The following is a 25,611-nucleotide window of genomic DNA, read 5'->3' as shown; positions in this document are numbered from 1 at the left end:
GTCGAACCACTCCGGCTTCTCTAGATGGGTCGTGCCAATGTTGAGTTACATTTTGCACTGGCCCAAGAAGTCTTGAATGACTGCATCTCTAGCATCTATCTTTTGTTGAGCCTGTCCCCAACGAATGCGTTATTGGAGCCCTCGATTGATAGGAAATATGTAAAGTCATTAGTTTGTTCCTTGAATTCGTCAGCAATGATCTCCAATTCCAGCTATCGTTTTGTAATTGTTATCTCTGAAGGGACTCCTAAGATTAGTATCCTTCATCTTGCCCCTGCAACCTCTGACAGTCAGTTTTTCCAAGATAGTCTTTCATTGTGCTTGATGCAGACCCGATTCATTCTGAGTCCTTTATAACGCAGCAAAGTGATATATTCCTCAATTGTGGGCACCACGCCTTCAGGATTGAATATGACACATAGTCGCCTTGTAGACTGTCCTCTGCATTTTTATCTCTTGTATTACAACCCCTTTATCCATTAATTCAGATTATTTATGTTTAACAAACACATTTTTGGTGGATCAACACCTCTTTTAAATGATGCAGGTAATGAAAACAAAATAAAAGAGAACAAAAACAAAAAGAGTTAGTGAGGTAAATCAAAATAATAATAAAAATGAAAAATCCTACCCCACATGATATCTACCCCTCATGCTTATTATTCCTACCCGGACATGATCTCTATCCCGTAAGTTGGTTTTGAACAAGTCCTAACCGCATAAATTTCTAGTTCACATGCTTTGAATAGAAAGTAAAGCAGGAAATAATTCCGGCATCCTAGGGTTTGAAATGAGGTCTTGGGGTGGGCCCTAACTCCTTGTAGTCTCCGAGTTTAGGTTCTAAAAAAAAGGTACCCGAGTTCTCCTTGCTGGTGCCCCCTTGGGCTTACCAGACCCTTAGTCCTAAACCCATCACAGGCTTGTGTGGACTAAGTTAAACTTGAGAGGACACATTCCCTTATGCCCATACGGAGAATAAATTCACACGAAGGCATAAGGTATATGAATCCCGAAGGTTACTTGCTAGGCCCATACGATGAATAAATTCACACGAAGGCGTCGCTTTCACCCCCACTTAAAACGGGTTCGGAGCTCGGGTATAGAGCCTTTAGATGAAAAAAAGAAAACTTTGAAGGCTGAAATCATGAAAAAATGATTAGTCCAACTATTTACTCGAAAATAATCAAAAGTAAGTAAAAAGGATCGAAATATTACCTTAAAATTTAAACTTACCCTTTTCGTTAAAAAGACAATTGGAAATTACCTTAGCCTGACTCACTTACCGTCCCCAGCGGAGTCGCCAAGCTGTCGCAATCGTCTTTCAGTTGGGCCCCGGAATTGGGCTTCGACTTAGAAAAATGTGGATTGGAGTCGCCACCGATCATTTATTTAAAAATAAATGGGTTGATCGGATACCCTATTTCTTACCTGATCTGCGTCTTACCAGAAATATGTCGGGCTCGGGAGTCGGTTACGGTCAAGGAAGGATTAGCACCCTTGAACCGCCCTTTCGGTACTACGTAATTTCCAGTTGTCTTAATTAAGAAAAATAACAAGTTAAATTAAAAGGTAAAGTTTCGATCCTAATTACTTACCCTTGATTGATTTGAAAATATCCTTTAAAAAAAATCGAGAAATGTGTTAAATAAACAAGGTAAAGAAAATAAATAAGATACAATGGAAAAATAAAATAAATAAAATAAATAAGTAAGATAAGAAAAAAAATAGTAAAGTAATAATTATATATAGTAATATTTGAAAAAATGAAAAAAATATAAATATATATATATCAAAGTATTAATAAAATAAATAAGCTATATATATACACCAAATACTTAAAAATAGAAAAGCTACCCTCCCAATTCACCGAAAGTGGGGGGCTTTAGTAAGAAATAAGACAAAAAAATGGGCTCTCTAGGTTAGTAGTATATAATATAATGTTTAATAATAATAATGATAAAGACACAAGGTTTTTTTACAAAACAAATAATAATATAATAATAATGAATAAAAAAAACAAAAATAATAAAAAATAATATAAATATATAAAGTTATAAGATATATTACATAAATAAAAAAATAATCAAATAAAAATAATTAAGAATATATATATTTAATAATAGGTATATAAATAAACTATTAAAAGTATAAAAAATATATACGACTAGACAAAGATAATTACAATATATATATAGTAATATTAGACTTATAAGTAAAATATTAAAGAAATATATATATATAATAATAATAAAATATAGTAAAAAAATAAATGAAAATAATTTAATATATATATATATATATACATATAATAATAACAACATAAATAATAAAAATAAATGAATAAAATATCCATATAATAAATAAAGAGACCAATATAGATTTTTAAAAAGCTTTTCCCCTCCTTTAACCGAAAATCAAACCGGTTTTTAAAAATAAGCCTCGGGGTATATCTAGGTTCGAAACCCCACCCATTTTGGTCATCGGCGCAACCCACGTTTTGGTTTATTCGAACCAAATCTCAAGAAAAATAACGTGCACATGCAAAAGAAAGAAAAAAGAAAATGCTACCTTTTATTTCTTTTTCGAATCCTTTACAATAGTTTTGCCTTTGTATCTTCCCGTGCTTTCCTCTATGTTTTGTGTGTAAATCGTGTGTTACAATGGTGAGTTACAATGACTATTTATAGTGCTTGTGGATCCTATCTTTAGGAATTTAAATCTTAGTAAAATTCTATCCTATTTTTAGGAGTTTAAATCCTAACAAAATTTTATCCTATTTTTAGGAATTTAAATCCTAGTAAGACAAAAATGTGTATCGACATGTTGTTGCCAAACTGAAGAAGAATATCATTAGATTTCAACAAAACGAGTAGGGGTTAAAATTCACTACCTATGAGCAGATGACTTTTGAGTTTTGAGGCTACAAACTTTTTCACTAGACTTCTAGGTACGTCATCCAAATTTTAAAGAATGTAAGGTTAGAGCTGGTGAAGTTGACCCGTACCTGATGATTCGAACTGATTAACATGATCTAAGATTTGATATAGACTCTAATATGATGATCAAATATTGATATGAAACCTAAAATAAATCGAATCGAATCAAAATCAACTCGAATTTTAGTTAAACCGAAAGTAACCTAAATCAAAAGCAACCCGAATCAAAATCAACCCGAAACAAATTAAACCTGAACCTAAAACAACCCGAATTTAGTTTATCCTTATCCATATCAGATCCGAACAGAACTTAGACCCGATTGTAACCCGATAATTGAGTCTAAGTAAATGAATAATTTATTATTATTATCATCTATTTTTAATAATTTGATAAATTGTAAAATGAATAATTTATTATTATTCGAATCGAACTGAAATCAACCCGAATTTTAGTTGAACCGAAAGCAACCTAAATCAAAAGCAACCCGAATCAAAATCAACCCGAAACAAATTAAACCTGAACCTAAAACAACCCGAATTTAGTTTATCCTTATCCATATCAGATCCGAACAGAACTTAGACCCGATTGTAACCCGATAATTGAGTTTAAGTAAATGAATAATTTATTATTATTATCATCTATTTTTAATAATTTGATAAATTGTAAAATGATGCATGTTTTATTCTCATTTTGTATTATACTACTAGTTAACCTTTAGTCTGTCACATTTAATAATAGTTGAATGATTCAATATAACATTTCCTCATTTAAAAGACCATTTTTGTATCTGATCCAATAACTTTTAAATTATTTAAAAATTATTTAATATTCATCAAATATTATTATTATATATTTTTAAAAAAAATCAATAAATATTATATTTATAATTAGACATCAAACATCTAATTAAAAATTTTAATTGAGAATAATATTTATAATTTATAATTTAATTATTCAGTAAATAGGTTGCACCACAAACTTTTCAAGTTAGATCAATATGAAATTCAAGTTACAAAATTTATTATGTTTTATGGGTTTGGGTCAAATTGTCATCAATAAATAATAGTGTAATTTGAAACATTAAATGTTTGAAAGTTGAACTTGAACCTAAATGATAAGATTGACAAACAAAAATATATTTGTTCTTATAAGAATATATCAATAATTTTATATATACTTGATTATACTCATACTTAATTCAACACAAATTGACTCGAAAATCTAAAGATTGACTTGAACTAAAATTGTTTAATCCGATATTGACCCGACCCGAAATCAATTGATTTGATATTGACTCGACCTAAAAACCAACCGATCCGATAATGATCCGACTCGAAATTCAACATATATGATTTAGACCTGACTCGACTTACCATTGATCCGAATTAAAACTAAACCCGAAATGACCCGACTCAAATCGTCTCAAACCAAAATGACAAGAGCCGAAATGACCCGACTTGAACCCGATTCGAATGATCCGTTAATGTAAGGTAAAGTTCCAACAAGATCTTTTTCAATATGCTTTGCCTCTTGAAGCTAACAATGCGCTAATTAAGGAGAATTTTGATGATGAAATAAAGAATGTCATCTTCAGTTAAGGGAATGACAAAGCCTCGTGTCCTAATGGTTATATTTCTTTGTATTTCAAGGCGGCTTGGTCTATTGTTAGGACTGATTTTATTTCTACTACGAGATTCTTTTTTACTTTTTCATTCTTGTTGTTTTCTTTCAATGCTACACCTTTAGTTCTTGTTCCAAAATCTCAAAATCCTTGTATGGTGAAGGACTTTGGACTTATTTCTTGTTTTTCAGTTGCGTATAAGACCATTACAAGAATCATCATGATGGATAAAGCATCTGTTTTTTTTTTCAGGGATGATTTCATGTGACATTTGTTAAGGGTAGAAGCACTGTTGATAATATACTTTTTTAGCGTAGGAATTGATGAAGGATTATGCAAGAAAGTCTCTTTCAGTAAGTGTGCTCTTAAAGTGAACCTTCAAAAGCGTTTGATAGTTTATCCTGAGATTTTGTACTATCTATTTTGGAGGCTACGAGATTACTGCCTCACTACTGTTAGGTTTTTATTACCTTTAATGGTAGTCTTGTAGGGTTTTTAACCATGCTAGTGGAATTAGACTGAGGATCTCCTCTCCCCCTAATTATTTGACTTAGCCATTAATAATTTTATCTAATTTTCTGGATGTGACTGCAACTGGAGGGATCTTCCAGTTTTATTCCAAATATAAAAAGATAGGATTAACTCAGATGTATTTTGCAGTTGACTTATTTATTTGAGAGGAGAGGAATATAAATCAGTTTAGTGGTTAAATTAGAAATGTAGAAGTTTTATAAAGAAAATTAAGCTTTGTGAAAAAGAAAAATTCTAGTAACACTTGTCGTAGATGAGTACGGTTAATAATGAGTATCATTAAATTATAAAGTAATAAACATATAATTATAAATTAGTTAAAAATCTTAAATTATAATATTTATTAAGCATTATTTTTAGGGTAAATTATACAATTGACCACCTAACTATTTACCCATTTTACTTTAACCACCGATTATTTAATTTTGTCAATCGGGTCACCTAACTATTTAAATCTTGTCAATCAAGCCAATTGCCGTTAAATATTAACGGAGGAGACGATGTGACAGTTAATAAAATTTGTATAATTACACATTTAGTCCTCGTTACTTACACATTCTATTAATTTGGTCTTAACTTTTAATTAATTCAATAAATTTAATCCTCAATATCTAATCAAATGGTACCACATGTCACCAATTGAATGAATAGAAAATGAATTGAATCAATAACTTCTGTTGGTGGGGTTTGAACCCAAGACGTAAGGAGAGAAAGCAAATGCCCCACCCACTGGGATACACTATTCAAATAACAAACCTATCACGACATAATATATATAATTAATGGCAATAAAAAAGGGGAAAGTGACCTAATAAGAACTCCAACATGAAATAATTGAATAATACGATAATATTATATATACACATAAATATTATAACTAATTAATACGTGAATGTATTTTATTTATATTTTAAATTATTTTAATAAAAAAATTAATTTTAATATATTATAATTGAAATATAACAAAGAGCTTCGTTGACTTAGAATTTTCCTGATAGTTGAGGGCTTACGTAGTAAGCATTTTAACTTATGCATTGATTTGTTTATATCCCAGTTAGAGTAAGAATTTTATATTTTATTATTTATTCATTATATATTTGAAGAAAATTTTAGGGGAAACTTGATTTTATTGAATTAGTATATTTTAATATAAAGTTGTTAAATAAAATTAGAATTCAATCGATGCTATAATATTTTAAAATATAAGAGATGACACATTTCAGTTCAATAAAATTAGAATAATGAAGATAAATTATTAATTTAAAATATGTAAAATGATACATTTCAATTATAACATATTAAATTCATTTTTATAATATTTGTCTACATATATTAATTTTTACGTTAAAAGTATCATTAAAATAAAAATATGTTTAATGGTAATTGAGGCCCTCAAATTTTTGGAAAATATAATTCGTGTAGACCCTGAACGTTTTTTTTTGCACTGAAAAAAATTAATCTAACCCTTTAAAGAACTGAATCAAATATTGATTATTATGACACTTATGTGATAGTTCAAAAACTTACATGAGAATCTATAATATTGATGTAACAATTTACGATACTGTTGTGACAATACATGATGGACGATGATGTGGTAGATGAGCTTAATTGATTTTTTTTGACTAAGTTTAATGCATAATTATTTTTAAAAAAGTTTAAGTACTTATTTATTTTAAAAAATAAAAAACTTATTTAAATTAAAAATATAAAATATAAATAATTATAAGATATTTAATACATTAAATATAAAAATGCTGCAAAATTAAATTATTTAAAAAATCAATTTAAGGACTATATTGAGTGTAAAAAAAGTTTAGGGATCATATTATTTTTTACAAAAGTTTGAGTGTTTCAGATACCATTAAGTAAAAAAAATTATTGTCATAAAAATTTGAACCTTAAAAATCTAGATATTATGTTTCCTTATGTTAAGAATTTCTGAAATAATTTTAATGAAGATACTGAAAACATCTTTTTATATTTTTATATTTTTTTTTCATTTTTAGAAACCATTTTCCAATTTTACAACTAATTTTTTTTAAACATTTTCTATTTTCTATGAAAATGAAAATAACATGTATTTTTTTTATAACCAAACGTACCCTTATATTTTTAGAACATAAAATATATTTTAGATCCTTTAATAAATTTCTAGTTGTGCCCCTATTTTAACGTTTGTTCCTTTTGAAATGTATGATTAGAGATGGCCATGTATGGGGATTTATCCATTAAAGTTTCATATAATATTATTAAATTAAAATATAATTTCAATTCGATTAAATATAATTTTTATTTTTACATATTTTTATTAAAATAAAAATAAGTTTTAATTTAATATTATAATTATAGTATATTATAGATTAAATTTTACATTTTTTTAAAAATTAATTAATATTATATAAATGTAATAAAATATTTATATAATTATTTTAATACGAAATGGGATAAAAAAATTTAAACTCGAATCATAATTAATTTAATAAACCTAAAAACCAAAAACTGACTCATCCAACTTAAAATTTAAATTTTATTAAAAAATGATAATATGATAAATACAACCTTTTATCCCAATGTATGAATTGTTATGCTTTATTTTTCTTATTTTGGATTGCTGCGGGCTGTGGCATTTTGACAGCTTACGTCTTGCATTGCTTTTGACACTAATAATTAAGCTCTTTATTGTCGAGAAAAAAAATATCCATAGAATGGGTTCAAAAACAAACCAAAATGCTCCACGACATATCTGAGGCCCATTCTTTTCATCGAACCATGTACCGTCAAGCATGAAGCAGCCACCTTGGGTTGTTATACTCTCATGTATATCTAGGAATCAACCAAACTGTAAGAAACTTTAAGCACGAAAGAAAAGCCGAAGGGTCAATCAAGCAGAGCAAGGCGTTTGTTGATGGAGAGTCTAATGCAGGCGCCTTATGCTGCTACGGTGCGGCTCACGTTGAGTTCTTTGGAGCGCAATTTGTTGCCTGATGCTGTTATAAGGAGGTTGACTCGGTTTCTCTTGGCTAGTCGTCTTGGCTCTGGTTATAGACCCTCTACTGAACTCCAACTCTCTGACCTCCTTCACTTTTCTCATTGTATGTAATCGTTCTTGGATAGATGTTATCTCTTTTTCTATTTGATTCAGTTTCACTTAATTATGGTTGTTGCTTTGTAGCCTTAAGGGAGATGCCCATAGCTATCGAAATTCGAAATAGATGAGCCTAAAACTCAACATTACGAGTTGCCAACCTCTTTCTTCAAGTTGGTTTTGGGGAAGAATTTCAAATACAGGTTTTCTGTTTCCTCTCTTTCACGTTCATCATGTTGAAAGCGTTTGATTTTGTGGTACTGTTCTTGTGGGGTGACATATACTTCTCTTTTTCCACCTTTTATGGAACGAAGCAGTTGTTGTTACTTTTCTGATGGGTCGACAAGTTTGGACGACACCGAGGAAGCAATGTTGGAACTTTACTGTGAAAGGTCCCGATTAAATGATGGTCACTCGGTTCTTGATATCGGCTGTGGATGGGGTTCACTTTCTCTTTACATCTCCCAAAAATACCCCAACTGCAAGGTTACAGGGATTTGTAATTCCGGCACACAAAAAGCTTTTATAGAGGAGCAATGCCGGTAATGCTCTCAACTTGGTAAAGGAAAGTAATACTCCATGTTAATCACTTTGATTTTTGTTACCCTTGATAGGGATGGAGAATTACAGAATGTGGAGATCATTGTTGCAGACATAAGCACGTTTGAAATGGGGGCGTCATACGATAGGATATATTCCATTGGAATGTTTGAGGTGGATTGTTTTTGTTTTCAGGCAGTTGTCGCATATGTTCAATGTTGATAGTTTAAAAATCAGTAGTGTCTTCTTTTAACAGCATATGAAGAACTACGAGGATCTTCTGAAGAAGATATCGAAATGGATGAAACAGGATAGTCTTCTTTTTGTTGATTATTTCTGCCATAAAGCATTTGCTCACCACTTTGAGGTATGCATATAAACTGATTGGCATCATTGTCATTGATAGCTGTGCTTTAATATTTAAATTTAATGCATTGTCCATGTCATTTTTAGTTCATCGATATATCATTTTCAAAAGGTGTAATTATATGATTTGACCTTTAAACTTAACATATTCTCTCAAGTTTATACTTCTGTTTGGACATCTTATTATTTTCAAAAGATTAAACTATACACTATCTGAACACCTAAAATTTTAAAGGTTTCATCATTTTTTTGGGTTAGAAATCAGTAATCAATTCATGTTTGACACGTGGACTGGTTTTTTAATTTTCTTTAATTTTAAAAAAGATAAAATTTATAAAAAAAATCTATTCTTTTTATTTTCATGAAATATTCATAGAAATATTTAAAATCCTAATTCTCTACTTAAGTTTAGAGATTTAGGAAATTTAAGTGATAAAAGGAAAATGATTGATACTGGAAGCCAAATGATGGGTGGATGAATGTTCGACGAGAGTGGACTTTGGGATTAAAGATTTGAGTTTGTGGGATTTAATGATATAAAGTCTATGGAGATTTAATAATTTAGGGGATTGAGATGATGACAAGGAGAATGATCGATGGTGGTAGTTTGGTGATGGGTGTGTGAGCATTTTATGGTGGCAACGATGGTCAGCGACTATAATAGGCTTTGAAATTTTAGTATTGATAATTTATAGATTTAAAGTTTAGGGAAAATCTGAGATTCAAGTTTGGAGATTTAAGTTTAAGAATTTAAAAGATTGGACGACGACAAGGGGATAGCCGACAGTGGTGGTCTGACAATAAGTATGTGACATTCGATGACAATGATGACAATAATTAACTTTGAGATTAAAGATTTTAAGATTTTATTTTTATTTTTTTAAATTAATAATTGTAAGTTTTTTTATTAAATTTATAAACGATACACATTACGATTTGAGTGACTTTTTAATGACCGACAAAATTAACTTTAAGATAATAACTTTAAAAATATTAACTAAACAAACTTTAAACATATAAAATTATAAGAATTATTTTTTCTTTATTTTAACTAATTAAGCTAATTTTAAAATATGTGACATGTGAGCTAAGCAATTCATGAAAATAATAATGTCACACACAAAGTCAGCATGATATCATCATTATCTAAAAATAATAAAAATTATATAAAAATAAAAATTATTATAAAAAATATATATTAAAATTATAAATCTACATTTTTAATTCACCTACATTAATCAGTTCATTGGCCGTTCATGACATTGATTTTTTTTATAAAGCTGTATATTTTTAAAGTTTTTTTTAAATATATATATATATATATATATTTAAAATTTACAAAATTATTTGTATATTATTTAAAATTTCAATATATATATATTCATTAGATAAAAGTATCTAGTTTTTTTCTACAATTTGATTTTTTTCCTATTTTTTTATAATTTTTTAATTCTATTTTCCGTTTATGTAATTATATATTATGAATAGCTCAATACTTTGAACATATATTTTTTTTTTAATTTTCATTGTTTTTTAAGAAATATGTTTTTCTTATACTTTTTTAGGATATTTACTTTTTTTTATTTTTTTATAAAATATACAGTTAAAATTTCTAGATTTTTTAAAATATTATATATTTTGTATTATTTTATATTTTTAAGAAATCTATATTTAACATTTTTTATATATTTATTTAAAAAAACTTATATATATATATATGTGAATTTTTAACAATTTTATAATTTTTGGGATAATGTTTTGTGATGGCGATTTTTCCCAAAAATCACACGGTGATCGGTATATATACCGATCTAACACCGGTCATATTATATTTCCCGGTCTAACACCTGTAGCAGTAAAGCGCGCTCCCTGAACCGCGCTATATGCTGACTGGGTTACACGTGGGGTATAGCGCGCCCCCTGCTCCGCGCTATACGCCACGTAGGGATATAGTGCAGATCAGGGGCCGCGCTATACGCTGTACCAAAATTATATTTAATACGGTCCCTGATCCGCGCTATATAATAATTACATATAACGCGGTGCAGGTATCGCGCCTTATATGTTTATAAATACCTCCGGTTCTCGCATCTCTCCTCACATCTCCTCGCATCTCTCATCTCTTATAAATTAATACAACAATTTCGTCAACGAGTAATAATTCTGGCAATCTTCTTATATTTGATTTAGAAGTTCGTGCGATTTTTTGCTATAAGGTAATTTTGTTAAAATTTTTTAATTATACTTATTGTTTATTATCATTATTTGAAAAAATATTATACTAATTATTTTTAATTAATTTTTATGTTTGTAAAATTGAAAAGCGGGAGCATACGTCGAAATAGTTTTGCGGTGCAGGTAATAATATAAAATTATATTATTTAAATTATTTACGTTGATGTGTAAAAAAATTTTTGTGTTATATTTTCGTTCATATATAATTTATTTAATCAGGTTTGTTTAAGTTATTTTTTTTTGCAGATATAATATTGCCGCACTTTTAAACTCAAAGAATGGCGTGACTTTCAGCTATTGTTTATTATGATAGTGAAATTCGAGAAGATGAAACCGGCGTTGTTTTCGTATCAAATGAGCATGTTAAAATATCATTCAAGAGAAACAAACTCTTGAGGAGCTGATAACGAAGATTTCGAGGAAGATTCATGTTGGAAGTAACAGAAGAATGTCGTCGTTGCAGTACAGATTTCCAACATCATTATTGCCATTAACTTATACAGCGTTCGAAATTTCGAACAATGATGATGTTCAAATGATGGTTGAAGCTCAAAGTAATTATTCAGACGCCGCTATTGAGATGTATGCATATTTTGTTCAAGTGCGTGCTGTTCGGGGTCAATCTTTAAGCTCACACTATGGGCTGGCTGAACAAGTTGACAGCCCGACTATAGTAATGTGTAATGATTTTAATGCCATAATGGGGAGATATTCATCCGCAACTCCTTACGATATGTACCGAGGTGGGTCCACAAACAATCTGTATGGCAACACCGCGTCCAGTTCAAGGGGAAGTCATTCATCTGCAAATTTCTTTGACCATATGGATATGCCATCGACGCAACCATCTGTGCAGTTTTCATTTGACACGATGGCTTCAAGCTCCAGGGGGAGGCATTTGACTGCGAGCTTTTTCGATTTTAACGTCGATATGCCTTCCAGTTCAAGGGGAAGGCGTGCAAGTAGTATGTTCTTCGACCTAAATATGGAGATCATGGAGGAACCATCATCTCCACCAGAAGAACCGCTTCGTGAGCCTGGTGAGGATGGTGCTGAGACTGGACTATTATTCACCCAGAATCACCGCAATTCAACTCCGATGATGATGAAGTTCCAGGAAATGTGGCACAAACTGATCTTCCTGCACACATGTATGAAGTTGATTATGGTGTAATGTACGGGTCAGAATTTGCGGATATGCCTCATCTCTGTGACTATGGATATTACTCATCAATAAATAATGGTGAGTTATCTTTAGGCATGGAGTTTTCAAGCAAAGAAGAAGCGATGATGGCTATAAAAAATTACAATATCTGTAATTCTGTTCAGTCCAGAGTCAACCGATCAACGACCGAAAAATATGTATGCTATTGTGCCCGACGCGAAAACGGATACAATTGGATGGTTCGTGTATCGAAAATGAAGAGGAAAAACAACATATGAGAACTAACAGTATACAACGGTCCTCACACATGCTGTGCTGGAGGGGTCAACCAAGATCATCCCAACTTGGACTCTGAAGTGATATGCCAAGCCATCATGCCCATGGTAAAAGCAAGCTCTCATATAGCTGTTGCAGTGTTGATTTCAGTTATACAATCGCAGTATGGGTACACCGTCTCCTATAAAAAAGCTTGGTTGGCAAAACAAAATGCCATTTTCAAACTTCATGGCGAATAGAATGCATCTTATAACGAACTTCCAGGTTGGTTTAGGCTGGTGCAGACGTTGAATCCTGGGACAATTGTGGACTTCGAAACCTCCTATGCATACCATAATGATCGAGTTCTTCGCGATCGATGCCAATTCTACCGGGTTTTTTGGAGTTACCCACAATGCGTTAATGTTGCCAAATACTGCAAGCCTGTGGTCCAGATCGACGGGACTTTCTTGTATGGAAAATACAAGCAAGTTTTATTATTGGCAGTTGTCCAAGATGGCAATCGCAACATTCTTCCAGTTGCTTTTGCTCTTGTCGAAGGAGAAGATACAGATTCTTGGGCTTTTTTCCTCCGAAATTTACGTGCACATGTTATCATGAGGGAAAAAATCTGTGTCATTTCAGATCGCGGAGCTGGGATCAAAGCATCAATGGAGTCTTTGGGTCCAATGTGGCAACCACCCTTTGTCCAACATAGGTATTGTCTCCGATACATTGCTACGAACTATCATGGAAGGTACAAGAAGAATGATGAGCGTTAATTAATTGTGCGCATGGGTAAGTGAAAGCAAGTTAGTAAGTTATACATTTTTTGATCATTTTAATTTTGCAAAGAAAGCAAGTTAGTAAGTTATACATTTTTGATCAGGTTACAAACTACTTCCTCGAACATTTGAATCAATACTTCAAGATTTGCGGGCGAAGAACGAGGAAGGATACGATTACATCAGCCTCATCGATAAAGAAATGTGGACGAACGCATATGATGGTGGCTATCGATATGGACACATGACGACCAACTTGGTTGAGGCAATCAATTCAACCTTAAAGGGTGCATGTCACTTACCTGTAGCGGCTTTGGTAAAAACTATATATTTTCGTTTGGGGGAGCTTTTTGCAAAGCTCGGGGGACAAGCTCAAACCTGGATGCAAGGCGGTCATGTCTATCACCCTAGATTAGTTGCAGATCTACAGAAAAAAATTGCTGCATCAAATGGAATGTCTGTAACAAGCTTATCAAGAAGGCATGAAATGTTTCATGTCACAGAGTTTCCGTGACCTCTTCAAGGGATTGAAGCTGTGTCGTTAAGAGTAAATCTAAGGGACAGAACGTGCGACTGCGGGTTTTTTCAATCTCTGAAGTATCCATGCTCTCATGTGATAGCAGCTTGCTCGCATACACATCAAGACTATAACCATTTTTGTGGATCTCGTATACCTACTATCTGAAGTTTTTAAGGTATACGAATTTGAGTTTCCCCCCATAGGTAATGACAAAGACCCTGATAAGGTTCAAGATTGACTTCTGATTGTACCAAATCCGAGTTTATTGAGGGAGCGTGGTCGTCCAAAATCCAAGCGAATTCATTGCGATATGGATATTCGAGAAAGATCTAGACAATACAGAATATGTGGCCATTGTAGAAACCCAGGACACACTAGAAAAACATGTCCACTTCTGTTGTCATCAAGTAACAATTGATGAGAAAATGATGTATTTGTTTATCAAATAATAATTCTTGTATTTTAATTTGCATTTACTTCAAGTTAATGTCATTCGATAATCGCTAATGAAGATTAAAAAAACGAACACAATCATTAAATTTTATCAAACTAATAACAATTTGGTATTTAAATACAATAAACTTACAATAAGAATTAAATGGTAAATGATAACCAAATTATAATAACTGATATTAAATGGTAATAAACAAAATTAACTGAAATATATTAAAAAAAGTCCAACAAATTTAACAAAATAAAGTAAGTATTAAATGAGAAATAATAACAAATTACAATTAAACAAAATAAAGTAAATACAAATATAATAAAAAAATCTATCGATGCTTGCGTCGCGAATGTGTTCCGCAGGGCGGTGGCTGTCGGTCTCGAGGAGGATTTCTTCGTATCATTGGTTCTAACTCCTCGCTGTCATCATCATCGTCGTCGTCGTCCTGAGCAGGTACATTAGGTTGATGAGGACCTGATGATGATGAAGCACCTCCATAGAATAAGGACCCTGGAGGTGTATGACTGACTATCCCACCGGCCTGCGAAAACTAGGAAAACCCAGACATCGCTGAGTGTGAAAACTGTACAAGATGTGTTTGTGCTGCGGCCATGGGTGATGAGGTTGAACCCGCCAAATATCCAACATATGAACCCCAAGTCAGCTCTGCAAATATAGACCCATAATAGCCTCCAGGAGGGGTCATCTGTGACGGTGGCGGGGTCATAAAACCAAGTGAAGGCGGCGACGGTGACATCTGGTAATGGAAAGGCGATGACGGCATCATATATGGTTACGACATCATATATGGCTGCGGTGGCTGCTGGGAAGGTCCAGCTGGTACAGCTGAGGATGAACCGGAAGCACCTGCTCTCCGTCCACGAGTCAGGGGACGATGGTGCTGTGTCGGTGAACGTCTCTATCGACGTCGTGGAAAGGTATGCCCTCGTGCATCCTCGGGAAGTAGAAACGGTTTCCCGTTACTGTTGAACCACTCATAATAATCCTCAGCATGCATCAAGAAGTCATTAAAAATGGGCTCTCTACGTGGAAGGTGCCGATGTCGATCCTCCCACAACACGACCCACTCATGATGCCTCACCAGCCAATCTGTATCTGTCTTGCCGCGTCTATCTAAGCTATGCAACTCGTCCATATTGCGAGGTGCTTCCGGAATTGGTTGAAACAACCAAACTGCCAGAGCACGCGATCAGTGGAGTGCCACTCGACGGTCGCATAACAGATCAGAGGGACCATCGCCATCCAAACATCTGATGGACCCCTCAACTCAGGTGGGATCACCGCCCTCACATCATCAGTAGAATATGACACTCATTCAAACTAAAATAAATAATATATAATTTTTATCAAAATAATAATCTAATTATATAACTATAATCTAAAATCGATTTTTAAACATTAAAATTCATACCTGTGTGCCAGCCTTCTGATCGATTAGCACCCTAATTTTTTCTAAATCATCAGGTAGCTCCTGATGATTTTTCCTATCAGTAGACCACCTATTCAAGGAAAAAAAATTGTTATACGCTGTATAAAATTATTAATATACAAAATCAGTTTTATAATTACCTCAGAAGTAGTGGAAATACAAATGGGTTCTTCACAACAGGACATAAAAAGGGCAATCGATACCATGCCCAAGACTGCAGCAGCAGGAGACATCCGCCGATAGCATTACGTCTGTAGCCAGTGGCTCCATACATCTCCCTATACAGCAAAGCCAAAACTGCCGAGCCCCAATTGAATGATCCGGCGAGACGAAAGTCGCTAAGTAATCGCAACCACATGCAGTGAACTAGGTTGCACGATTTGTCCGGCATCAGCAACCCTCCTATCAACTGCAGTATGCATGCTCGTGCATACATCTTAACCTCATCCTCAGAGGCGTCTGCGCTCAACTCCCAAAAATTGGCATCTAACCAATTTAACGGTATCCTATATCCAATAAAATTTTCCGGGACACGTCCTAGACTATCCCGACACAAAATAGTCCAAGAACCGGAAACTATCCCCGATATCACATCTCCATCCACCGGAAGCCCCAGGTGCATAGAAACATCCTCAAGCATGATCGTGCACTCTCCGTACGGAAGATGGAATGTGTGGGTCTCCGGCCTCCACCGCTCTACTAAGGCAGAAATCAGGTCTGACTCTATCTTACAGTGACCCTGATATCTACCTATGTAACCGAATTCAGCCTCTACTAAATACGGCAAGACACAGCTGGGTATCACTAACTTAAGATTCCTAATAAAAGGATATAATACACGGTCATTCTCCAAAAAATAAATAATTACAAAAATTAATTCTTACTCTAATAATCATGCATTAAATAAATCAACTAATTATTACTAATAATTTAAATTAAATTAAAACGTTAAAATGTTACCGTATCAGCAAAGTGTCGAGATATTTAATTCTTAATCTAATAATCATGCATTAAATAAATCAACTAATTATTACTAATAATTTAAATTAAATTAAAACGTTAAAATGTTACCGTATCATCAAAGTGTCGAGATATTTAATTCTTAATCTAATAATCATGCATTAAATAAATCAACTAAATATTACTAACAATTTAAATTAAATTAAAACGTTAAAATGTTACCGTATCAGCAAAGTGTAGAGATATATGATTTCCATCCGAGCAAAGTAGATCGCCTTCTATTATATATCTGCAAAAGAATTATATTAGTAAAATATTAAATAAAGTAAATACATAATAGTAAAAATATTATAAAATATACCTTAAAAAGATAGAGTATTTGAGAGAAATTTAGAGAATTTGAGAGAATTTGATGTGATAAAAGTGATTGATGATGGAGGTATTTATATGGAGGATGAGGACGTGAAAGGTTGGGTATTTAGGGGTATAGCACGTCTCTTGCACCGCGCTATACCCCACGTGTCAGATACCTAGGTATAACGCGGATCAGGGGGCGCGCTATACCCACGTGACGTCAAATCAGCGTATAGCGCGGTTCAGGGGGCGCGCTTTATTACTACGGGTGTTAGATCGAGAAATATAATCTAACCTGTGTTAGATCGATAAATATACCGATCACCGATGATTTATTGGAAAAATTGCCGTTATGTGATATCATATGTCACAATTCTTTAGTGCCACTTGTAATAAACTTAATCACGTTTCAAAACTACCAAAACAGTTCCCCGAAAGCTTAGAAACTATGTTTGGTAAAAAAAAAAAAAAAACTTTGAAGAAGGTGCTAAATTGAGAGGCCAAATGATAACTAAACCTTCCCAAAAGTATAATTTAAATCTAAGCAATCTTAAGCCGATCTGACCTTCTGCTAATTAAACTATTTTGTCAAACTATTTTATTTAGGACAACAGTGAAGATGACTGGATAACTAGGTACTTCTTCACAGGAGGTACAATGCCTTCTGATAATCTTATTTCCAGGTAAGATCTCTATTTGGCAATCAAGACCTTGTACCTTCTTTACATCTCATTTATGCTACGAGTTCTGAATAACACACTGCTTCCTGCGCTTATGTATCAAAGAAAACAACAGGCTTGAGCCTTTTTGTCCGTCCTTTGTATGCAGGATGATGTTTCTGCTGTTAATCATTGGCTTGTGAATGGGAAACATTATGCAAAAACTAGGTGAGAGCAGTTCTTTTATAATACCAACTTAAAAATTCAGTACCAGTTTATATTATCTGCACTAACTTTTTAACCTTTCTGATTCTTCCTGGAGAAACACTGAACTGTGAGGCTTACCTATTTCTTTCCATGTTACGTATATTGCAGTGATGAGTGGCTGAAGTGGATGGACAAAAACACGACTGCCATTAAGTCAATAATGGAGTCAACATATGGCAAGGACCAGACTGTGAAATGGACTGTTTATTGGCGAACCTTCTTTATCGCTGTTGCAGAACTCTTTGGATATAATCGGAGAAGAATGGATGACTGCACTTTTCCTATTCAAGAAGAAATGAAGCCCTCTCGATGCTCCTTTCCTCCTTAAATAAGACAACTCTAGAATTGCTGAATTCCTACCTATATAAGTCACAAGTCTTGTTCTATTGAGAAGATGAATGCATTTTGATTTTGTACTTTGTACTGAATCGAAACAATGAATCAAGAACCAAAACTTCTTCGCCATTATTGGTTTTTGGACACCACACCCCCAACTGGGTTTCCACTATTCTATTTAAAATGGAACCAGCAGCATCTTCAGATTCCAAGGAGCCTGCCTATGACAGAATCACGCTGTATTTACACAAACCTAACGCCCGGGAAAACATTAACTAACAGTACGTGATTCCTTGTGGAATTACAGACACAATGTCCACCATAAGAAATTTTATGTTTTCTTTTTTAGATTTAAAGTTAGTATTTACAATTTATTATTTAAACTTTACTGTTTTTAATTTAACACTTAAGATTTAATATTTATATTTTAAGATCTAAATTTTATATTCTAGAGTTTATGATTTATATTTTATAGAAAATTAGGTATATATTTTTATTATACGAAGATGATTTTTAAATATTAAGACAACTTTTGGAATTAAATTAATTATAAATATGAGTGAAAAGTAATATTTTTATAATATTTATTATTTTAATGTTTGTCTTTCCTATAAGGAGCGATGAACTGTTACCTAAGTCGAACCCAAACTCAGTTTAGGCGATAATTTTCCAGTAGAGTTAGGAATTATTAGGATACGGTGCTACCAGCCCCATGCTATGATTCGTAGAAAGGGATCGTCTGCCGTCAGATCGGTACATATAAACAATTATAAACCAGGAATCCAGGATTAATGATCCACGACTTATGAGACGCCCATGCTATTTATTACACCTGTCGTTATCCTTTCTTCCATATCTAGCAACCAACCATTACTGTAAGAAACTTCAAGCGGTTCTAGTCTCAGCAGAAAGAAAAGTTGAAGGATCAATCAAGCAGAGGAAAGACTTTGGTGATGGAGAGTCTAATGCAGGTGCCTTATGCTGCTACGGTGCGGCTCATGTTGAGTTCCTTGGAGCGCAATTTGTTGCCTGATGCTGTTATAAGGAGCTTGACTCGGTTTCTCTTGGCTAGTCGTCTTCGCTCTGGTTATAGACCCTCTACTGAACTCCAACTCTCTGAGCTCCTTCACTTTGCTTATTGTATGTAATCATTCTTCGATAGATGTCATCTTTTTTTTTTCTATTTGATTCGGTTTCACTTAATTATGGTTGTTGCTTTGTAGCCTTAAGGGAGATGCCCATAGCTATCAAAACAGATGAGCCTAAAACTCAACATTATGAGTTGCCAACCTCTTTCTTCAAATTGGTTTTGGGGAAGAACTTCAAATACAGGTATTGAAAGTGTTTGAATTTGTGGTACTGTTCTTGTTGGGTAACATAGTTCCCCCCCCCCCCCACCTTATGGAACGATGCAGTTGTTGTTACTTTTCTGATGGGTCAAAAACTTTGGACGATGCCGAGGAAGCAATGTTGGAACTTTACTGTGAAAGGTCCCAATTAAAAGATGGTCACACGGTTCTTGATGTCGGCTGTGGATGGGGTTCACTTTCTCTTTACATTACCCGAAAATACCCCAATTGCAAGGTTACAGGGATTTGCAATTCCTCCACTCAAAAAGCTTTTATAGAGGAGCAATGCCGGTAATGCTCTCTACTTGCTGAATGAAAGTAATATTCCATGTTAATCACTTTGATTTTTGTTACCCTTGATAGGGATGGAGAATTACAGAATGTGGAGATCATTGTTGCAGACATAAGTACATTCGAAATGGAAGGATCATACGACAGGATATATTCAATTGAAATGTTTGAGGTCATTGATTTTGTTGTCAGCCACTGCTACTACATACAGGTTTAATGTTGATAGTTTGAAAATTGATACTGTCTTCTTTTAACAGCATATGAAGAACTATGAGGCTCTTTTGAAGAAGATATCAAAGTGGATGAAACAGGATAGTCTTCTTTTTGTTCATTATTTCTGCCATAAAGCATTTGCTTACCACTTTGAGGTATGCATATAGACTGATTGTGCTGAGAAACACTATTTGTAATTTCTAGCATAGGTTTACGCGTAATTAGACATCATATTGTTTTCAAAAATATGTTTTAAATGCAAGGGATCGTATCTGATCTAACAATATCTTGTCAAACTACTTTGTGTAGGACATAAACGAAGATGACTGGATAACTAGGTACTTCTTCACAGGAGGTACAATGCCTTCTGCTAATCTGCTTCTCTATTTCCAGGTAAGATCTGCATTTTGCATTCAAGACCTTGTAGCTTCTTTAAATCTCATATATGCTATGAGTACTGAAAATTGAAATTCAACAGCCATAGGTTGTGATATCATACTGCTTCTTGGCTTATGTATGAAATAAAAATGACAGGACATGATGCCTGTTGCCCAACCTTTCAAAGGAATATGCTTATTTGAGACCTTTCGTTCATCCTTTGTGTGCAGGATGATGTTTCTGTTGTCGATCATTGGCTTGTGAATGGGCAACATTATGCACAAACAAGGTGAGAGAAGTAGTTTTATAATACCAACTCAAAAATTCATTACAAATCTGATTTTTCCTGGAGAAATACTGAACTTTGAGGCTTAACTATTTCTTTCTATGTTAACAATCTAGACATTCTCAGAGAACTGTTTTATATTGCAGTGAAGAGTGGCTCAAGAGGATGGACAAAAACTTGGCCGCCATTAAACCAATAATGGAGAAAACTTATGGCAAGGATCAGGCTGTGAAATGGACTGTTTATTGGCGAACGTTCTTTATAGCTGTTGCAGAACTCTTTGGATACAATAATGGAGAAGAATGGATGGTTGCACTTTTCCTATTCAAGAAGAAATGAAGCCCTCAATGCTCCTTCTCCAAGCGAAATCTGTTAGGGCAACTTCGTCTTCACTGGACTCATACCAATCAATAATGGAGGAAATGGGTGAAATACATTTAAATCGGTGTTTATTTGGATTATAATGGAATGAAAACCATTCAAGTGCAAAAGGAAGGCAACGTAGATAAACATTAACACCTATATTTCCACATGTACCATGCACTATGAGAAAGGAAGCACCTTACATGGCCAAATTGATCACTTCTAAAACCATATGTATTGGCCGGCTTATTGTGCTACAAAAACTAGAATCATCTAGTCACAAGCAATCACTGGATTCAGCCAATGGAAATGATGAACTGCACCTCTATTATCTTCCACATTTCCCAACTTTTATATAAGCACCATGGGTTGAAATAATACAAAACAAATACCTCCCTGAGTTATTTTTTAAACTTGGAGGTTCAATGAATACAATTTCCCCTGGTGTTGATTGCTTGGAATCGATATAACCTCCTAGGTCCTACAGCACAGCTAAGATTTACAATAACCAGAACCTCACATGGTTTACATCAAGACTCTTAAAACAATGGAGAGGTGCTAGAATGGTGCATGTTCCATATATTGTACATCCGTACATGAGAGACTGATACTGTCGTAAAGCCTCCTCCCCCTTGAATAACAAATGGGAAAAACTATATCGAAGCATATGAAAATATGTCATATAGCAAGACTAAAGATCGAAGACGGTTGACAGATCATCATCATGTCTTACTCTTGAACTTCCTTTGAGCTTTCAGGTCGACCACAAATACTGTGATATTGTCCTTGCTTTCTTTTTGAAGAGCTCGGTTTGATAGGTATTCTGCTGCAGATTGAGTGGCCAGATCGATTGTCTCGCCCTTTTCTGAAGCAAGTCTAACACCGTTCTTTCTGAAGCGAGCTAGGTCACATGCTTCTTCATTTGACATTACATCCCATGGACCATCACTGGCCAAAATGAGGCATTCATCTTCTTTCACTCTTGGAATAAACATTACTTCTGGATCTGGAATGATCCATGGCTTCAAATACCGATCACCTGAAGAAACAACAGGAATGGTCATTCTCAAATCTTTTTTAATCATAACTTGAATCCTATCCGAAGACAACATGATTCTTAGGACAAATCCTTGTTAGAGAAGAAAAATGACACCATTGTTCTATCAATATCATAGAAGTTTAATACTCAAAATGAGACTTCTAGATCAGTCAGAACACATTGTTTCATCATGCAAGATTTGATCAAGAGAAAAGCAAATTGCACAGATATGTACAATCTAATGCTCTAACATTCATCAAACTTATCCTAGGGGTTACAATTTCTTCAAACCAAGTTGACAACATTTTATTTATTACAAAACAGATAGACCTTTTGAGCAGTTTAGGCGCAGAAACACAAAAGAAAAAGCTCTACACAGTTCAATAAGACAAAAAAACAGATACTGCATGCATCACAGCCATAAATAAGTGAAGACTTTGACACTAGGCAAATCCACAGGAAATATGCCAGAAACTAGAGTAAAAAGTTCAAGCAATACAGTACCAGATTTTGATCAGCTACACTGTCACCCCATTAACACATTTCGATGGTTGGTGTTTGAAGAACTGTGACGAATTCATCCGATTCTGAAGCATCATTGTATACAGATAAGGAAAATATGTCCCTCCACCCTTATCTCTTTTTTTCTCTCCAAATTATGGTTTGAAAAACATAAAATGGTTAACATTAGAATTCGATTCTATTGAAAAAAAAGTGGTTCATTATGACCGAAAACATACCAATGGACCTTGACATTGCAAGAACACCAAAAACTCTAGGACCAGTCCACTGGATAACCTTGCCTCCAGCTGCTTCAATCCTTTCATATTCATCTTCTCGATTTGGCTAAGAAAAATAAAGAGAATACAAGTTAAAAGGGTATAAGTTCTCAACACTAAGAAATACTAGATATAAAAGCACAATTTAGAGTCTCTTACTTTATTTTCCACAGATAAAGGCATGGGCTCTTTCCCACGACATAGAACAGCTCTTGAATCTCCACAGTTTGCGACAATTATATGTGAAGAACAAATAAGGGTGACAACAGCAGTGGAACCAACTGTTTCAGGGGCAACAGATTCTTGATCAGCTTGTCCTCCAATCTCGGCATCAACCTTAACAAAACAATTTGTGAATGCTTTTTTCCACAGCTCTTGGCAACTATCTGTTATGCTTGCATTACTCTGGCATTCCTTAACGGACTCTATTTCCTCGACCAAGGCAGGATGAAGACGCCCGCTACAGTACTTTGCAACCTGTGTACAATGACAACGGCAAAGAAATAAATTTACATCCAGGGAAAGACATGAAGGTAAAAATGAAGCCAAACTAACCTGTGAACCTCCATGACCATCATAGACCCCAAAGAATGAGCAAAGTCTTCCATCTCTGGTCGTCTTCCGCATATAGAAGTAAATCCCCAAAGAGGCACATATTCAACCTCAAACACACTGCGTCCAACCGGAGTTTACATACTTGGTCGCTTTTCAAGAGCCAATTGAAGAAGAACTGCAGATGGCTTCTGTTCAGACCCGTCTCCAATATCTTCCTCAAGGTTTACTACCACAGCAAGGGGATCACTTGCAAACACCGTTTCAACGTTTGACTCCACAAAGTTAGTGGCTTCTGCAATTATATCTACACTGCAAATGCTCTTCTCATTACCCACAGTACTTGGTGTTCTACCTCAGAAGTAGCATCAAAACCCATGAAATCCTCTCCACAGGGCTACTAGGCTCACTTGCAACCGATAGCGAACACGAGCTATCAAGATCGAAAACATGATCGCCTTCCAGATACAATATCCAATTATTAGCAATCCAATTATCTTTACTATCAGATATAATATCCAAGGAGGTATCTCTTTCTCCCTTGACCTCTTCTGTCAGTGGCACCTCTACGCTACTTCCTTCAATCTGCATATCAGCACAGCTACAATCCACATCTTCAGCAGTCTCTAAATTGTTAGTACCCTTGGTTCGGAACCGATTCAAACACCAGCAGGATTTTCCATAAGCTTAAGGTTTGTGATGTCGGAGTTTTCACACACAGAGTTACCTAATCTAAATGTCTCTGTGACCGTCAGAGACATCTCCTCCGTCGAAATCCCTCTCTTGGCAATACAAAATTACCGTCCAACCCCTCAAAATTCAAAAATCACACAACCTGTCATTGTTCAACGAAACTATGACCTTCTTCTGATATAAAGAACAACGATTGATTGTTAATGGTGGATTTTAGGAGACCATTTCCCATGCCTTAATCAACTAAAAGGTGTCCAAAAAAGGGGATGCAAGTTCAGGTGTTGCAACTTGTTGGTGAGTAAAAGCGTTGATGAAAGGGAAATGGGTTAGTCATCAGGTCAACTACAAGTGGATCCAAACTTCCCATTTGTGGAAATTTCACCCAAAAATAGTAACTTTAGACTTAGATTACGCTTTTTTAAACTTCTTATTCTCTGGAGTCTTTTTTATCTACCTTCATCAACTGAAGTTAAGTCAGAAAGAACCAGAGAAACAACTTAAAATCCACAGTCCACATAAACCAAATATATATAAAATAAATTTTAAAGAAAAAAAACCCACAATTAAATCAAATTTAAAACCAAACATTCATCCTCAAAACACAAAAGGAAAAAGACTTGGATAGAGGGAAAACAAAAAGGGTCATGAGAAAGAACTCAAAGAAAGGTTACTCTCCCAAGAGATAGTATTTTTTTATTTTCATGTATCTATTAAAGAGTTCCTTGGATCCAAGGAACCTTCTCAGCCTCTTGTAATTTTGGTTCTACCCCACCAGCCACCACACGGTTCCTCCTCTCTCTCTCTCTCTCTATCGAATAATAGGATATAAAAATAAATAAATATAGAAACTTTAACTATAAAAGAAAAAGGGTAATATATGTTAAATACCACTAATTTTTATGCTCAGAATCGAAAATGTCACTGACGTTTTAATTTTGTCAATTTTAGCATGAACGTTTATGTTTCACTTTAATTTTGTCACTCCACCGTTAATCCGTTAACGGCACGATGACATGGCATGGATGGTCCGTGACGGCGATGACATGGACGGTTTATTAAAACGACATAGTCTTGCCAATGACTATTTGTATTCCTAAAACGATATAGTTTTATAGTTTTGTATTTTATTATTCCCAAAACCCATTAAACAATTC

General features: G+C 34.0%; 1 protein-coding gene, 1 long non-coding RNA gene and 1 pseudogene across 2 annotated transcripts; 2 read left to right on the top strand and 1 right to left on the bottom strand.

Moving 5' to 3' along the window:
• Positions 1–8,640: 8,640 nt before the first annotated feature.
• LOC120218693 lies at positions 8,641–17,924 on the top strand. Its single transcript, XR_005525262.1, has 4 exons — positions 8,641–8,719; positions 8,792–8,891; positions 8,974–9,084; positions 17,859–17,924. It is a non-coding gene; the product is annotated as an uncharacterized LOC120218693 (long non-coding RNA).
• Positions 17,925–19,349: 1,425 nt separating this feature from the next.
• LOC120218733 ((S)-coclaurine N-methyltransferase-like) lies at positions 19,350–21,456 on the top strand. Its single transcript, XM_039215634.1, has 8 exons — positions 19,350–19,654; positions 19,738–19,846; positions 19,930–20,154; positions 20,227–20,326; positions 20,412–20,522; positions 20,677–20,760; positions 20,976–21,034; positions 21,178–21,456. Exons 1-8 carry the CDS (start codon positions 19,468–19,470, stop codon positions 21,368–21,370), a joined length of 1,068 nt encoding a protein of 355 aa, XP_039071565.1. The 5' UTR covers positions 19,350–19,467; the 3' UTR covers positions 21,371–21,456.
• A 264-nt stretch (positions 21,457–21,720) lies between these two features.
• LOC120218676 lies at positions 21,721–24,561 on the bottom strand (annotated as a pseudogene).
• Positions 24,562–25,611: the final 1,050 nt, after the last annotated feature.

This window comes from Hibiscus syriacus, unplaced genomic scaffold, assembly GCF_006381635.1.
Source record: "Hibiscus syriacus cultivar Baekdansim isolate YM2019G1 unplaced genomic scaffold, ASM638163v2 tig00110201_pilon, whole genome shotgun sequence".
Lineage (NCBI taxonomy): Eukaryota > Viridiplantae > Streptophyta > Magnoliopsida > Malvales > Malvaceae > Hibiscus > Hibiscus syriacus.
Note: the sequence above shows the minus strand (reverse complement) of the source record. Positions and strands in the feature narration are given on the sequence as shown.

Bases quoted from the DNA above. Each gene is read 5' to 3' on its own strand.
- LOC120218733 (XM_039215634.1), top strand. From the start codon at position 19,468: ATGGAGAGTCTAATGCAGGTGCCTTATGCTGCTACGGTGCGGCTCATG. The intron at 20,761-20,975 runs GTAAGATCTGCA...CTTTGTGTGCAG, and splicing joins ATCTGCTTCTCTATTTCCAG to GATGATGTTTCTGTTGTCGA. The intron at 21,035-21,177 runs GTGAGAGAAGTA...TTTATATTGCAG, and splicing joins CAACATTATGCACAAACAAG to TGAAGAGTGGCTCAAGAGGA.